This window comes from Orbicella faveolata, unplaced genomic scaffold (genome assembly GCF_042242905.1).
Source record: "Orbicella faveolata isolate gen_17 unplaced genomic scaffold, um_ofav_v1 contig_25, whole genome shotgun sequence".
In the NCBI taxonomy this organism is placed as follows: Eukaryota; Metazoa; Cnidaria; class Anthozoa; order Scleractinia; family Merulinidae; genus Orbicella; species Orbicella faveolata.
This window is the reverse complement of record NW_028301553.1, coordinates 5973009-5990000: the sequence shown is the minus strand read 5'-3', so window position 1 is coordinate 5990000 and position 16992 is coordinate 5973009. Positions and strand designations below refer to the sequence as shown.

Genomic DNA, 16992 nt, shown 5'->3' with positions numbered 1-16992 from the left:
CAGTAGAATGGAAATAGTACTGTGGCAATGTTCAGTGTTATACCAGGCTGGCCTTCTGACTTGATTCACTGAACAAAGTGTATCTGCCTGGCTTGATGTTTTGCCCCATTTGTTTTCTTTAACAGTAGGCAGCATTGTATGGTTTTGTAGCAGTTGTATCTTTTTCCAAACTTTCACAATTTTCAACAAACCAGGTTGCGCGTGATAAGGTGCATAATATACAGTTTACAAATGTCAGTATTTCTTAGGAGGTCTGGATAATACTGAGATGTAAACCAGAATAGTTGTAACTTGTAATTTTCCTGTCTTATTTCTCCCCAGCCAAACCAAGAATCATTCAACACCCGGCAGATGTGATTGCTAATGAAGGAAGCTCTGCTTCTTTCACATGCATTGCTGATGGCGAGCCTCAACCAACTGTATTTTGGGAAAGAGAAGGAAAAGCGTCATCCACCATGTTACCAAATATGTATTATTATGGAGGACGATTCTTTGTGGCAAGATTGGGTAAATCCTTGCAAATTGCTAAAGTAGAAAAGGAGGATGAAGGAGTGTACACTTGCTCGGCATTAAGTAACATTGGCAACAGTCACGCCAAGGCAAAGCTCATTGTCATTGGTAAGGATTCTTTTGTGTGTGTCTTGTTTTGTAACTGTTGAACAGTAACACTCTGAGGTATCTTTTACTGGATCTGGGAGACAGGATCTTATTTTCCAACTTCTCACCTTTTCAGCATCAAAATGAGGGCTGTAGCAAGGAGAACTTGAAGTAATGTGTCAAACACTAAAGACTGTGTTTGCCAACATTTCCAAACACCAAGAAGAGAGTTGAAAATACGACTTCGAGGTGTTTGGAAATGTGGTTAAACACTGTCTAGAGTCTTTGATATATCTTCTCATGAATTATTAAGGAGTTTGAGAAATATTAATCCAAGCCTCCTTGCAATATTACATTTGATAATCATAACAATAACAATTTCCTCAAATGTGATTGGTGTACATACATGTAAACTGCTGTATTTTGCTCTAATTAATCTGCAAAGTTGTAATCGGACCGTGTAATCGGACAGTTGGCTGTAATCAGCTACCTGTAATTGGACAGTTACATGAGCCAATCATTTTAATCCACCAATCACAACATCATTATTAATAATAACCAATTAATATTTATCACTATTAATAACCAATTCAAGAGACTGACTTTGTAAAATTGTGGAGGTTAAGTCTCTGGTGACTGTTTTGAAAGAAACTTGAGGGCCGTTTTGCAAGCTATTCTCAATATTTTCAATTCTGATATTTGTGGGAAATTGTAATGGTTATGATTAATAGGTAACAGGACATTGTGTTGTCCAATTCAACCTGTAATCATACTCGTGATTAACAAATCAGACTCCCTTTTCATGGTCATCCAATTTTGTTAGTCACTTGTATTCATACAGACTGAATTGGACTACACTCAGTCCTATTACCATTTTACATCAGTAGTTTTGTAAAATACTTCTCCTTCTTATCCTCAGGACCAACAGATGTTCTGCCCTCAATCATTTCTGGTCCATCTAATCAATCCGTTGATGAGCGAACAAAGGTAGTTTTTTCCTGTGAAGTAGATGGTAGCCCAGAGCCATCTATTAACTGGTTTCAGAATGATGACAACGTTCCACTGCAGAATACATCATCTGTCTCAATAACGCAGTCAGGGTTGATTTCCCAATTGAGCATCACTAATGTGAATATCAGTGCCAAAGGAGTGTACAGATGTGTTGCTACTAGCAATATTGGAACAGCCTCGCAGGAAGCACAGCTTGAAGTGAAAAGTAAGTTTTCTTATGTTGAACTGACAGATTTGTAACTTGTCCCTACTTGCTCAGAGCAAGATTAAGTCAAGGGTTTGTCAGAATTTAAGACCTTGTTTAGTTGGGAAGTAATGTATTAATTATCATTTTCAGCCTGAATAAAACTCCAGTTAGCCTGAGAATGGTTAGCTGTCGTATGTACAATGTAGATGAAGGTAAATGCTAAATACACTATAGTTTAAAAATTACATTCTAAAGTCTTATCTGGTCATACATGTATAGTTCCCTAAGATAATAATAATGATATTGTTTCCGTTGGAGTTTAGATCTGTGTATGTTGAAACTCTAGCAACACACTCAGATGCTGTGTTAACTTAATAATGTATCATTAATTTTCAGAGGTGATAACTACAACAACTCCACCTCCAACTACAACACCAACACCAAAGCCTACACTGCCTCCTTTGGATCTGATGATAACTACTGTCACGCACGACTCCGTGTTGTTACTGTGGAGCTCCTTAAAACTGCCAGACTCCTCTGATGTCATATATGTTGTGGAGTACCACAAACGTGGCAGCAATGAGCAGTGGGAAACTGCTGTTAGCTCGCTGAAGCAAAACAAGTTCACTGTACCTAACCTGGATCCTGATACTATGTATGTGTTTAACGTACGAGCTGTGAGTCAAGATGGAACTACACTTACGCAAGGGTTGAAACAAGTGTCCAAGAGGACAAAGAAAAAGCCTACTGTGGTTGCCGTTAGTAAGTGATACAAAAATCTCACCTTTTAAACCAACAAGGAGATAAAAGCATGTGTACATTTACTTGTGAGGAGTTTACAGCTAAATGCAGTGGATTTTTTTTCTTTGGCTTGTCGATTCAGCTTGTTCATTCCAAAGTGAGCCAGTCGAGTTCATTTTAGATTTCAAGATTGAAAGTACACTTCACCACTCAACAAGTAACCTTTCTCTCTCTCTACAGTGACATTACACTATGTACATGTAGTGCATGCAATGAGTAATGGTTTAAGAGACTTCAGATCAAGCAGTCTGGGTTTGAAGTAAAATAAAAATAATCGTTCTGTTTTCTATTCTAGAACCCACTGCTCCTGTGAATCCAATGGAAAATGTGAAGATTGACGTTAACTTAACACCCACTGGATCTGACAAGATAAATATCTCATGGAGCGTAAGTTAATATTGAGCGGTTTTTAGTGTCCTTGATATGTTCCAGTAGTTACTGTAGTACGCAAAATTTTTCAATCAAAGGAAAACCCAGAAATAGAAATGCTAGTCTACTGAAAAGGTAAAACTTAGAGGGGTCATGGTTAAAGGTATTTCCAAGTGTTTTGCATTTTTTAGAACAGGATACATGGAAGCAACCATAAGCTTTCCTTCAATCACCACTAGCACATTTCACCACACCATATTCCCAAACACATCTGGGACCTTAAAGACAACGGCACTTAATACTCCATCAAATGGTCCATTATCAAACAAGCAAATTCATAATGATACCCTTCTTGCTGCAATTTTTGCTTGTCAGTGAAACCCTGTATCGTAATTGCTGACAGATCTACCCTCCTCAACAAGAGATTTGAATCAATCACTAAATGCTGGCGCAAGAATAAATTCTATGCACCCAATCGCAAACAAGATCTCTCCAACCACCCTACTTGAATTTTATATCTGTTGCTTCCAACGGCACGGTCTGGTGATCACTAGGTGTACATGTGTGAAACTCCAGTAACTGTCTACACATTTTCTGTCCCAAAATTTGTATACTTATTATATGGTTAGCTCCGTGAGCGGGCAAGATGAATCAAATCCTGCGCTGTGATTGGCTACCCGAGCGGGCAAGATGGAGCTATCTTGCCCGCTCGGGACTACCCGCTGTGTCCCGCAAGAAAAATTTCCCCGAAAGCCATATAATAAATCCTTTATTGACCGAGCTTGTTCGGTCAAGATGGCTTGATATTGGCCTCGTTCTTTTTTTTGCGAGTTTATGGACCTTGACTCCGTCTCGGTCCATAAACACGCAAAAAAAGAACTTGGCCAATATCCAGCCATCTTGACCTCACACTTGGTCAATAACCCATACATAATTTACATCAAGTTACTTTTCCGTGTGATGGAGCACTGTGCGTAAGGCACACTTTTACATTTAGTACACCTTTTGATATGCAGTATATTGTGTTAAATATAGCATTACAATTGACGTTGAAATGTTATTTTTTCAGCTCTCAGAACCAGTAGATGTAACAAGTGTGCTTATTTTATGGCGAAAGAAAGACACTGATGTGGATTTTTACACTAAGCCTGATAGTGCTCATGGATCTTTTTATTCACTCAATGGACTTGAGGCAAACACAACTTATGAAATACAGGTACAGATCATGAGTGGAAGCCATTCAGGACCAAAGAGTACCTCAGCGTTTGCTACAACACAAGAGGAGCAAGACGGTATGTGATTGAGCGTGATTTCATTTTGAGCTGCAAAAACAGAAAAAAAGAAATAAATTCTTTTTTTGTTACTGTTGTGTGATAACCAAATGCCATCATCATTGTAACATCATTTTTGTTGTGATCATCATCATCATCATTATCATCATCGTCGTCATCGTCATCATCATCAACATCAACGTCATCATCATCGTCATCATCGTTATCATCATTATCATCATCAACATCAACGTCATCTTCATCATCAACATCATCATCACAGTGATCATCATCGTCAACGTCCACATCAATATCGTTTCTCCAAAACATGGAGAACTGGGCCATGTGCTTCCCATCTCCATGCTGCCGTGTCAGATTCTAAAGCATCTACTGCTAGCTAGATTGTCAAGCTTATCTTCATCTCTATCAAGTGTACATGTAATAGCTTACAGTGAGGCAACTCCCAGAGAGGCCACTTGAGCAAATTCTTTGCAAACTGACCACTGGCATTTTAAAAGTTTTAAATTTTAGGTTACTAATCCAAATGACCACAAACCTGTTGCCTTTGTAATGTACAGCTTGATTACATCGATAATTTGTTACGAAACTTTTCTTAACCTCCACGATTTTTATTCGTTAAATTTGTAGAAAAATTCTTTTGGTGGCCGTGGTTAGAGTAGTCGCGCCGTAAGAATATGTACTGAAAGATGGGAAACAAAACCTGTAGAAATTGATGTTTTTAAGGTTGCTTCTTCTTTCTCGGTGGTTTAATGTAACAGCATCTTACTGCGCCTTTCAATAACATGCGGAAATTCAGAGCTCAACCAACAAATGCGTTTTTCGCTACCGTCAATCAAATGTTCGGCGGCTCCTCCCAGTTTCCAACTACTGCCAAGCGCACGGTAATCAAATCATTGAGCACAGTTCAGACAACCAAACAGTGCTCGGCAATAGTCGGAAGCTGGGAGGAGCTGCCGAACATTTGCTTAACGGTAGCGAAAAACGCATTTGTCGGTTGAGCTTTGAATTTTAGAGTCCGCATGTTATTGAAAGGTGCAGTAATGACTGAGAAAATGAGTTTTTTTTTTTTTGGAATTTTTGGTCTCTGTCGTCTCCTAGACATCTCATGTTGAAAGATCTTTTCCTTTTCTCTCAGTGCAATTTTCAGACATCATCATCATCATCAACCATCCTAAGCACAAAACTTGTTCAAAATTCGTAGACTCAGTCATGTAAATGTTAATTGTCAATCATAATTTGAATTTTCTTTTCCTCAGCAGCTGGTATTCTGTTAGGAGGAGTAAGTCCCTCACCAGGCGGTGGCAGCTCGAATGGAGAAGTCAGTATAGTGGAAGCACGTGGAGGCTCAGGAGACACTTGGCACAAGATGAAGCTGTTCATACGCCAGCCATGGTTCATTGGCACCATGGGTGCTGTGGCCTGGATCATACTCTTGATAGTGGTGTTGCTGCTTTACAGGCAAAGACGGAATAAAAAGAAGTCACAGAAGGCCTTGACGACAAGAGGTGACTTGCTTGTTCTGTTGTGCTGTGATGTTGTTTGATTCCACAGTGGTCTTTACACCTGCAGCGAAACCAATTCTAGAAGGACCTAGAAGTATGTAGGATGTTTGTCACGTTTAACGTAGCTTCCACAAATCTAATGTTACTGTGTGGTAGAGCGACTGACAGGAGTGTGGAGGCTCATGGATTTGACAGAAAAAAAATCAGAGTGAAGTAAAGTAAAGTTTAACTTTTTTAAACAGGGTAACCCGTTCAGCTCAAAGGCTGGTATCCGTAGGGGCCCTGTATAAATAACATTGTGATGTGTTCGTTCGTTGATTTCGTCGAGGTATTCTTCCTCGATTTCAATGCTTCAATTCTTATTCAAATTTACTGCTTTCACTCTTTTATTCCTAAGTGTGCGGTCCTTTCATACAGTGTACGGTAGGCCCTTCCTAACATTGGATACATCGTACAGTTTGCTTTAGTCTTCAGACTTTCATTTGGAAACTTTGTTTTTCTTGACAGTGAATATTCCAGGTGACAACGCGCCTCGGAGTTCAGGGTAAGTCTTATTTTTTCTACACGAGTCACAGAGCCCCGCGTAACACATGCATGTCCGTAGTAATTAGGGAGAAAACCGTCTAGCAGTTCCCCTGAAAAGAAGAGACTGACAGGTAGAATATACACAGACAGTTGTTTAGCCTTCCTCGCGTCTCAAAATGGTCATGTGGTTTCTTGGGCAGTCACAAATCAGGGAAAAACAGGGAAAAACTAAGTTACGCTTGCACCGAAGATAGAGCTTGCAGATCGTAAACAAAGTTACTTAATGTATGGGGCAAGTCAGACTTGCAGTGTAAAAGCAATTTGTCCGGTAGAGCGGTTCCTTGCTTGTGTGTTAACTGTTTGTTGTGCTTGTGTGTTAAATTTTTGTTTGTGAACACTTTCAGTACACGTGCTTCAAAGTTCTTGTGGATGGAGGAGAGGAATTCAGAGCCAACACAGCAACTGACCAATAACAGATCGAGTGACAGCTCGGCCTCTGATTGCGCAAAACAGATGGCAAACTGCTGTCGAGTGAGAGGAGGCTCTTCCAATGGCAGCATTGACTTTCCTAATAAGATCACTTTGAACCATTTATCGGGTGAGAATATGGGTGACTTCCTAGAAGCTGTTGTTAATAGATCGATATTCGTTACCTGCATTCGCTTTTAGTTTGGTTCAATTGCTTGAAGAAAAGTTTCTGCAAGTTTTAATCGAGAAGCCCTGAAAGAGTGAATTGATTTTCTTGCGTCAAGAAGCCCGTATTTGAAACTTTAGTGACTAACTGTACGGGAACCAAATCTGGCAGAGCCCATCTCTGGTAGAGGCAAAAGCAAAATCCTTCAAAACCAACCAGAACAAAAAGCAAAATCACTGACCACACGTGTGGCAAGCGCGGGAAATGGTGGCACAGGGCGGAAAAAGGCCGGATACATATAAGCGCCCTGGATGGCGCGAATCCAATCGCGATTGGTTTTAAAACTGTATCTGATAGGCTGGTGAAGACTATCTGCGTCAAGGCTGATTGGTTAGCTTGATTACGATTTCACTGGCTATCCGGCGCTGGTGTAGAAAGTTTTGCACAAAAACTAACTTTGTAAGATATTGTTGCTTTTGTTAATAGTTCAATTTTTTGTGTGTTTTTAATAGGAAGTGGTAATCAGCTGGATGGCCACTACAGCTCGATGAACGGTCAACCGGCGAAGACAAATAACTTACCACACTCCAACAGTCGTTACCAGGAACACGTTAATAAAAGCAACAAGTTCTTGGATTCACCAACAAACCGTAAGTAAAGATTTACTTTAAAGGGGCTCAGTCACGGTATTTTGAGTTATTTTGGCCACATACAAAATTACCTTTAAATGGTAGGAAACCTGAAAATAACAGTTTAGTAAGATAGAAAAACACCAAAGATATAAAGATAAACCATAAAGGAACAAGGATGGCTAAGGATGGAGAAGATTGACATGGATTACAAACGACGAATTTGAAAAATTGAGGCTAAACTTTTCAATATGCGCAAGCCGTGACTGAGCTTCTTTAAAGCGTTTCACTATGGCTTACTGAAACAGGAAAGTGTTTGATAACATTTTGCAACGGAAATGTGAAAGTTCGATTAAAAAGTACTTGTAAGCTCGTTGCACTTTATTTGCTAACTGGCTTTGCGACTTATCCGTACATTACGCGTTTACGTTTTCACGTGATAAGAACTCGCGAGGTCGACTCGCTTCTCGCGCGAATGTTTGTTCGTGTTGTCTCGCGCGACTTTTGGTTCGCGTTTTCCCAGTGCGTCGCAAAAAAAACTCTTTTCTTTGTGACCGCATTTTCACACGTGCTTAGTGTGAGTTTGAATTAAAATGTTTTAATAGGTAAATTGAGAGAATTTTTTTCTACTTTTTACAGAGTTTGGTACACCCAGTGGATCCAGAAGTCCTTCTGAAAGTACTCTTCCAAAGAACGGACCCAAAGAACGAATCCGTTACTATGACTACACTGAGAATGGCACTAATAGGAGCAAAAATAATCCGGGGTCCCGGAGAAGGGATCCTAACCAAACACCTAGCGACTCCAGCGACACGGAAAAGACCAAACCCAAGCTCAAGATCCAGTCTTTTGAGATGGCTGGAAATATGCACACCACTAGCACCTTCCACTCGGAGCCACCCCCCACTTACGAAGCTGTTCTGAAAGAAACTGAGATGGAGATGCAGAAGTTCCCGCTGGGCAGTGCTGACAAGGCGAAGGACGAACCCGATAGGAAATTAGGGGAGGACAAAGATGAGTCTTCCAAACAAGATGCTTCCGAGGCGCGCAAATCGCCTGATTTGGAAAGACCGTCCAGCCCAGCGAGTGAACGGAGCTGTAAGACCTCCACAAGTTGTGGTTCACTTCAGAGGAAGAGAAAGGCTCTTAAACCTCCACCGCGTTTAGCCATTTTCAACTGGGCGGATATGCTTCCCCCACCCCCCTCGGAGCCACCACCGAGCAGCCAGGGGTCCCCACCCCCCTCTCCACCGTTTAGCGAACGAAGCGCCATGACAGGGATGACCGGACGGACCGGAATGAGCGGCATGAGTGGTATGAGTGGAATGACAGGAATGAGTGGTATGACAGGTATGAGTGGAATGACTGGTATGACCGGTAGAACGGGAATGAGCGAGGCCAGTGGCGTGACTGGAATGAGCGGGATTACTGGAAAGAGCGGACTGACAGAGCCACACGGCACCAGTTCACCACGGCGGGCACACAGAAAGGGAGCTCACTCGTTAAACGATGGAGAGCATGAGCAGGGATCGGTTGCAGGCAAGTCGGAAAAATCTAAGAAGTCCCGATCCAAGCCGAAGCCTATCCCTATCGACCTCGAAGGCATCACGAGCGACATAATCATGCAATGGGCCGAGTCTGTAACGAACACGAGCGGCTCCGAAGATGACTCGTCGTGCTCGAGCCCGAGCCGAATAAGCGGTATTAGCAGCGATGGATCGTTCTTCACGGATGCGGACTTTGCTAACGCTGTACGTGTAGCAGCAGAATGCGGCGGATTTAACACCGACGCTTATGGGCTCATGGATTCGCTTGGTATACCTCCTCCCTACGCCGCCAACTGGAAACGCAGCAATTCATTCTCCAACGATAACGAGGCTAGCTTAGGAACCGCCGCTGCGTACGGTCCGTGCCCCCTTAGAAAACGATGGGAGACTGGAAGTGAGGGTGACCTTGAGTACACGCCACCCGCTCGAGTACGTCCTAGGCTAAGACGCGATAACGAAAAAGGTCCCAACGACCAGGGTCCCCCGCGTGTTCACAAAGGGGCCCCTGGAGAGCTTATAAGACAGATACCCGGTATGCGAGCCCCTGTACCTATAGTCCCTTCACAGCCGAGGAGACCCCTTCATAGAGTCGCTCGGCCAGGTGGACCACCTTTGCAAGCTAACCCAGCCATGCTTGTACAGCCTTTGAAGAAGACGACGACACTGGGTGTAGTGGATCCACGCGAACCGCTGAAGAAGAAATACGCCATCGTGAAGAAAATACCACAAAGTCAGGATAACGAGAGAGCAGGTGGATATCAAAGTTGTAGCATGAGCTCCAGCAAATCAAGCACCAGTACAGCAAGCACTGTTAAGAGCAGTTCATGTGCTCCTACTGTGAATGATGACTCTGATATGGAAGGGGTAAGAACTATCAAAACATAACTTCTCTTTACAATATTAATACAATGTCAGTTAGGTAGTTGATGAGAATATTGAAAATCATCAAGTAGGAGAAACCTTTGAATTTCGCAAGTATCTACAAAAACTGTTCATTGAGCCGAGCGGCCTAAAACTCTGCTCAAACAAGCTAAAGATGCAACGCCAGCGATCAATTTCAGAAAAAAAAAATACGAAAAATTAGCCGTCGTGGCTCACGTTCTTCAAAATACACAAAACTTGGTAATTTCACGTTGTTGTTTGCAGAGGACAACTACGAAATGTACAAATATTTATAAAGCACGTGAAGAGCTACTGTTTCGCTCATGATACCTTTTGTTTGGTGACGTTCTCGTTTGGTTTGCTTAAGCTCCCTATTGTTGACTTAACACCAAGTTTTTCAGAACTAACATATTAAAATTAAATTAAAGAAGCTCAGTCACGGTATTTTGAGTTATTTTGGCCACAGACAAAATTACCTTTAAATGGTAGGAAACCTGAAAATAACAGTTTAATAAGATAGATAAACACCAAAGACATAATGATAAACCATAAAGGAACAAGGATGGCTAAGGATGGAGAAGATTGACACGGATTACAAACGACGAATTTGAAAAATCGAGGCTAAACTTTTCAATATGCGCAAACCGTGACTGAGCTCCTTTAAGAATAATCAGAAGGGAGGTCGATGATATGAGGATAAACAAGCTGGCATACCAGGAAACTTTCGCAAAGCAACTTGCACGAAAACGTATCGTGCGTGATACACCCTGGAATGAACACGTCTTGCAGCAACTCTCGTTGTACGAAGTAGAATCGTTATCGTTGCCTCTCGCAACGATTGCGGCAACGTAACGAATTTTACACGTTATCTACGGGTCTCGCCCTAAACAGCGTTTCATGAACTTGCCCCAACATGGTGCAAAAAATTCTCAGACAACGATTTCCCTTCTCAGCTTCATCTCCGTCTTCATAAATTTCCATCGTGAAGTCGCGTGTCACTGATGGACTGATTTATTTTTGTGTCTTCTGCAAGTGTGAACTGATTTAGAGATGATTCGCGTAGCCTTGCAGAGACTTGCACGTGAGCCGTCGGAGGAACTAGAAACTTGTTTTACTTCAAGATTCAGACAACAGTCTGCGATCTCTGTCAAACGCAGTGAAGTTTCTTGTGATGCGATAAGTTACCCCAGTTTGTGATAATGCTTAGGCGCAATGTTAAATCCATTGTAGCCTGTTTAATCTCTATTTATCGTATTTTTTTTATATTTTCCTTTGCAGTCTGTGGCTTAGGTACACAGTGAACCCAAACTCCACATAAAGTAGCAGGAATGCAGGAGTAAACAAGCATACATGCCGCACTGATGTTGTGTTACGAACTCTCGTCGCGTTATTACTCATTCCAAATACGTAAAGCTGTTTAAAGAAGCTTTGCTTCAAAGCTTTAATGCAAAACGTTTATAAATAATACGTAATGATAAATAGGTAGGGCTGTTTCTACTCGCCTTGTTAAAAGCAGGAAGCTTCTGCTGTTGCAAATATCTATAGAGGGGTTACAAGGGAAGGCGTTATACAGCATGCGTTTACCCCAGTTGACTAAAGGCAAATTATTGATGATATCAGGAAAATCGTTGTACAGTTTCATGTTTAACTTTGTGTTTGTGGAAACAGTTCGTATCGATAAGATCACTAAACTGTCGGGCGTTCTTGTTTCATTTCGTTACATTTGTCAAGTTGTTAGTTATGTTGCAAGAGTTTTTCGTTTGAGACATAAACTAGGAAATGGAACTAAGGAATTTTGTGATCGCCATAATTCACGCATTTCGTGAAATATTTTTTAAATAATATCTTTAAGTGAATATTTAACCCGATGTGCGGCAAAAATGAAATAATTCACTAATTTGATGTAAAAAAGACTATATAGGTAGAGTTATAAAGGAATATTTTCGTTGTTTTTACTATGTTACTGGGACCAGCGCAATCTGGATTGACGAGAAAATTTTCTTTTTAATCTCATTTTGTGCCAAATTTTACTCAAGTTTATTTGAAATTTCTGTACAAGAGAAATAAATGTTTTTACGTTTATACTAGATACCAGATTTACTTTCTTCAAAGAATGTACTTATATTCAAAAGCTGCAAAAGAAAATATAACGTTATTTTATTTAAAGAACATTGAATACTTTGTTTTCCTATGGTTGGTAAACAAGTCTGTACCAAGCAGTGTTTTATATCGAGCATTTGGCTGTCAGCAATAGCTACCTTGTACAAATAACAGAATGCAATAAAGACAATAAAGACAATAAATGAATAGAAGTAACACTGGAGTGATATCCTAAAATGTTTTAGAATGTAGAATCATGCCCTCCTCAGATGAGAAATCGGGTGCGTTAGCATCGTTACCGTGCTCAGAGCGCGTTTACGAGGAGTTTCCCTCCATCCCACCCACACCCCCCCCCCCCCCCCATTTTGTCCAGCTTTGCGTTGCAACATTTCGGACGAGCGCAAATTACACAAATGAAATCACTCGATAAGTTCAATGAAACAATATTGACGTTATTTTGTCACCCTCCCCCCCCCCACCCCTCCCTTGTCGCCTAGCGTAATCGTAATGACCTCAGATGGAAGTCCAATCCAACTGTTTTCTGCGGCACAGTTTTAGTTTGTTCCCGATATCCTTATCACGACATTGACATGATATCGTCTGGATTTTGCAATTGCCTATTGTTCATAGTCACGCGTTCTGCCGGTGACGTTGACCAATTCCCAAACCTTTGGATTTCAGGCAGCAAAGATGAAAAGAATACCCACGAAGTAACAACACGAAGGTCACAGGGCTAGGTTTGAGAAAATTTCGCACAAACGAGGATTGCATGCTGGTGAATTTTTGAGTACGTGACATAATCATGCATAGGAGTTCATAGGACCGGTTACCAATAAAACGGCAGTTGTTCGCGCAGCCCATGGCACCAGTAACAACAACAACCTCGTCCTGGGAAGGACTGGGCTGCCGGTTATTAGAAACCATTGACCGATTTTACATTTGGTCTCGAAAACCATTGATATGTAAGAAATAGAAAGCATGTTCCGTGTTTCTATCGAGTTTTAGTAGGAATCTACCAGCTTTCTGTCACGAATGCCGTTCTCTGATTGGCTGCGCTACTCACTATCTATTCTGTGAACTTTGCTTGCATGTATAATAAATGTATGGAGTTTAAAAGAAATGTTTCCAAATTATCTCCAACAGATGCAGGAAGTGCAGAAAAAAATTCATTCAACATGCATTTCTGTTATCTACTATAGGTGTGAGTTGCGTTGTACTATTTTCTGGGTGGTTATGAGACAAAGAAAGTGTTCAGTCAATCAGTCAGTCAGTCAGTCAGTCAGTCAGTCAATCAGTCAGTCAGTCAGTCAGTCAATCAGTCAAGAACCTCTGTAATATTCGCACCTTCAATATGACCGCAATAATTAAAGGCGTTTGGTTGGTTGTTAGTTTATATACGATCAGCCAAAGGAGCCACCCGCTCCTCATTGCTTTGATTTTGGCGCAAGTCTTTGACATGAGCTGTTCAAGTACTGCAAACAAGAAAGAAGCTAGCTAGTAAGGTTATACGGAAGCTAAAATTTATTTCGATGGGAAAACATCTTAATGTTTGATTGAAACTGCTCAGATATCGAAAGTTTTAGCACACTGATTTTTGAGAGTTTAGTTGCTAAGCAGTCTGGTTGCTAAGATAACTGTCTTGTTCGTATATATATTTCAGACTTCGATATCATCTTACGCTCGATTTCCAGCAGTTTTGGGAGTACAGTTGTTAAATCGAGCCTAATGTCATCTACGCTATCGTGGTTCATGTTCAGGGCCATCCCCCCTTTTTTGTTCGTTTATTGTCGAATGCGTTTTCTGATTTCGGGTCGGTCGGTCGGAAAAGGAAAAAATAAACAAAAATAAAATTGGAAAAGGAGTCTGGAGCTAGGAGGCCCGGTACCTCAGCATAATATCCGTGGAGCCTGGAAACAACAAGGTGTGGTTACAGAGTCAACATGACGGCAATGGGGGAAGGAAAAATCGACGTCGTTGTTGAAATCAAACGAGAGCAGGGAAAAAAGGATGAACCACCAAAACTGCACACTGATCTGTCAGCATCCATGACTGAAACAATGTGTCATTGCCTTAATTGCCTTCTGCGTAACTCTTTTTCTTTTTGAAAACGCGAAAATCTGGGTCGGTCGGACGACGCTAAGGCCATCCCTGTTTATTGTCGAATGCGTTATCTGATTTTGGGTCGGTCGGTCGGAAAAGGAAAAAAAAAAAACAAAAATAAAATTGGAAGATTGAAAAGCCCCATTGGGGAGGTAACAATAAAGTATGAATGTAAGAGGAGTCTGGAGCTAGGAGGCCCGGTACCTCAGCATAATATCCGTGGAGCCTGGAAACAACAAGGTGTGGTTACAAAGTCAACATCGCGGCAATGGAGGAAGGAAAAGTCGACGTCGTTGTTAAACTCAAACAAGAACAGGGAAAAACTAAAAGTCTGTAAGGCAAAAAATTCCTTATCTTTCAGATTAAAGTGACAATTGTTTGAAATAATGTGTCATTGCCTTCATTGCCTTCTGCGTACCTTTTTTTTAATTAAAAACGCGGAAATCTGGGTCGGTCGGACGACGCTAAACAGAGGAAAAAAAGGAAATGGCCTAAACAGAGAAAAAAAAGGGGATGGCTTTGTCAGAATAAAAAAAAAACAGCGCTTTCTCACGCGTTTGTAAACTGGGGAAGATTACTTTTCGCCCTAAAAAATATACTACAATGTCAATATCTAACTTAACAAGGTTTCAAACCCAAAAGAAATCAAAGTTTAACCACCAAACTATCGCTCCTGTACCCGACTTCTTGGATCCTTCTTGACATGAATTCACTGTCGAATTCATAGTTTCAACGCGGGCGCCAGGCTAAATAATGGCGGGAAAGTTGGTGCAGACGCTTCTCTTTTGGCGCGAAATAACTATTTTTCGCCTCGCCGTCTCAACTTCACGATTTTCAAAAACACGCAAAGTCATTGTAAACTGGACGAACAAATGTTATTTTGTTCACTGGGGAATGATCTCATCTCAACTGAAAAGAACTTTGATACATTCTGCCATTAATCAAGGTGAGAGAAGTTCACGTTCGAGAATTCCCTCGTCCGATCGATCTATTTTCTAGAGCTTACAATGATGTCTATCCAAGCGTCGGGCATTGTTAAGCGTGGGTTATTGCTTATCATTGCTGTTTTAAACCAGCTATCTAGAGCTGTACCTACAATAACACTTGTTGAGTTTCTCAAGACAGGGGACTCTTCCAGCGTTCATAGGGCCTCTGAGTCGGTCGTTTCTCTAATAGCACAAATGGCAGAGGCCATGCCAAATTTATCATACATTCTTAGGGCAGATGGCCATTGCTATAGCTTTGCCTGAATTTAACCGGATCTTGGACTTTCGGTGACCCCTATTTTTCTTTTGATGGATCATTTTCTCTACCGATTTTCTTCGTTTATCGACAAAATGAAGAAAATCTATCGATTAGAAGTTTGAATTTTTTGTAAAATGCACCATCGAATTCCGTTCTTTTTATCTCTTCGTTTATCCGTGCGGCGGTTTCAAATACCTCTTGAAGGGTTAAGTTTTGTGAAATTGTCGGCAGCATTTGGAATCATTTACCCAACAGACCCAACAGACCCACTTCTACCAAACATGACTAAGATCGTTTGGCTCCGTTGACCCGCCTTTGATCTTTTTCACTATAAACCACGCTGAATTACGTGCGCCAATTTTTCAAAATCAGGGTAGTTTTCCGCACGCTCTATTTCTGAAACGAAGTCGGTAACCCCATTTTTTTTTGGCATTTCTGACACAATTAACTCAATATCTGACTGCAGTAAAAAATTAAAAATATATATATCGACTGGAAAATTTTCGCGCGAACGTCCTTAAAAAAGACAAAACTCTCTTGTGAAGTATGGCTATCATGTGATTGCTATACTGCCCCACACTGAGTTATTGCTTAATAAATATAAAATTCCTCAATATTTCATAAAATGAAGGAAAATTTAGCTCTTTTTCTGGGGATGTCATTGTTGGAGACCCTTTATGATTTTTTGAGAAAAGCACACAATATAACCCAGATTTTACATTTTGATGAAAAATGTATCTTCGAAACAAAAAAGGAGGACAATAACAACTACACTTTAGGATTAGTGCTAGTTATCAACAATTGGTTTTACTTAAGCAACCGTTGAGAGCAAATTGGCGTAAAAGTTCTTTTTCAAAAAAGCTTTTATCACAAAAAATCTGTTTGTGACGTCATCACGAAAGAACATGTCATGCGCAATGGACATCACTTTTATGCACCTGCTATGATTCAAAATAAGACATTTCACTCTGGAACTGATTTTGGGTCACTGTTTAAGCACAATGAACTATAGAAACTCACATTTAAACATCGATAGGGTTCACCACATTGGGCAGCAAAAGTTATGATCTGAATTTCCAAGTCTAGTGCACTTTCCGAAGTCCTAGAATTAACGTAGTCCAGTGGCGTTAATTCCAATATCCTCAACCTGTCCATGTTAGTTTAAAATTTGTTCGTGATTTCGTCTTTTCCTTGTCTTCTTCATCATTGGCGGCAGAAAAATCTTCTTCGGATATTTTCAACAATGAAAAACCTACAGACTTTCGAAGTTTAGGATCTGCTACGTCCAAATTTACCTCGCCAACGAGTTCGTCGAGGTCGCTATGCTGCATTGTTTGTGATAATTATCTGTATTCTAACGAAACCTTTTAGACAAAACAATTAAAGAGATCATTCTTTTCCTCAAATTATTCCATAGTCTCGACTTTGCTTGTACTTTGTCATAGCTAACAGCACAGGCGGACCACTTGTGTTCGTGGTTAATAATTGATTATTAACACATAGAGTGGTCCGCCTATGCTAACAGCAGCCTTTATTGTCAGATACATCTTGCAATGCATTATGGGTAACTG

General features: G+C 40.8%; 1 protein-coding gene across 3 annotated transcripts in view; it reads left to right on the top strand.

Annotated features, from left to right (window-relative positions):
• Positions 1-12292, top strand: part of LOC110065738 (uncharacterized) — a 28239-nt gene extending 15947 nt beyond the window's left edge. For 2 of the 3 annotated variants that reach the window (XM_020772900.2, XM_020772899.2), the window contains exons 6-16: positions 322-618; positions 1517-1813; positions 2192-2557; positions 2892-2983; positions 4035-4257; positions 5514-5762; positions 6267-6303; positions 6689-6882; positions 7431-7568; positions 8187-9958; positions 11255-12292. In XM_020772900.2, coding sequence (XP_020628559.2) covers positions 322-618; positions 1517-1813; positions 2192-2557; positions 2892-2983; positions 4035-4257; positions 5514-5762; positions 6267-6303; positions 6689-6882; positions 7431-7568; positions 8187-9958; positions 11255-11266 — 3677 coding nt within the window. In that variant the 3' untranslated portion in view covers positions 11267-12292. The remainder of the gene's footprint in view (positions 1-321; positions 619-1516; positions 1814-2191; positions 2558-2891; positions 2984-4034; positions 4258-5513; positions 5763-6266; positions 6304-6688; positions 6883-7430; positions 7569-8186; positions 9959-11254) is intronic. The other variant, XM_020772901.2, reaches the window with a different exon arrangement.
• Positions 12293-16992: the final 4700 nt, after the last annotated feature.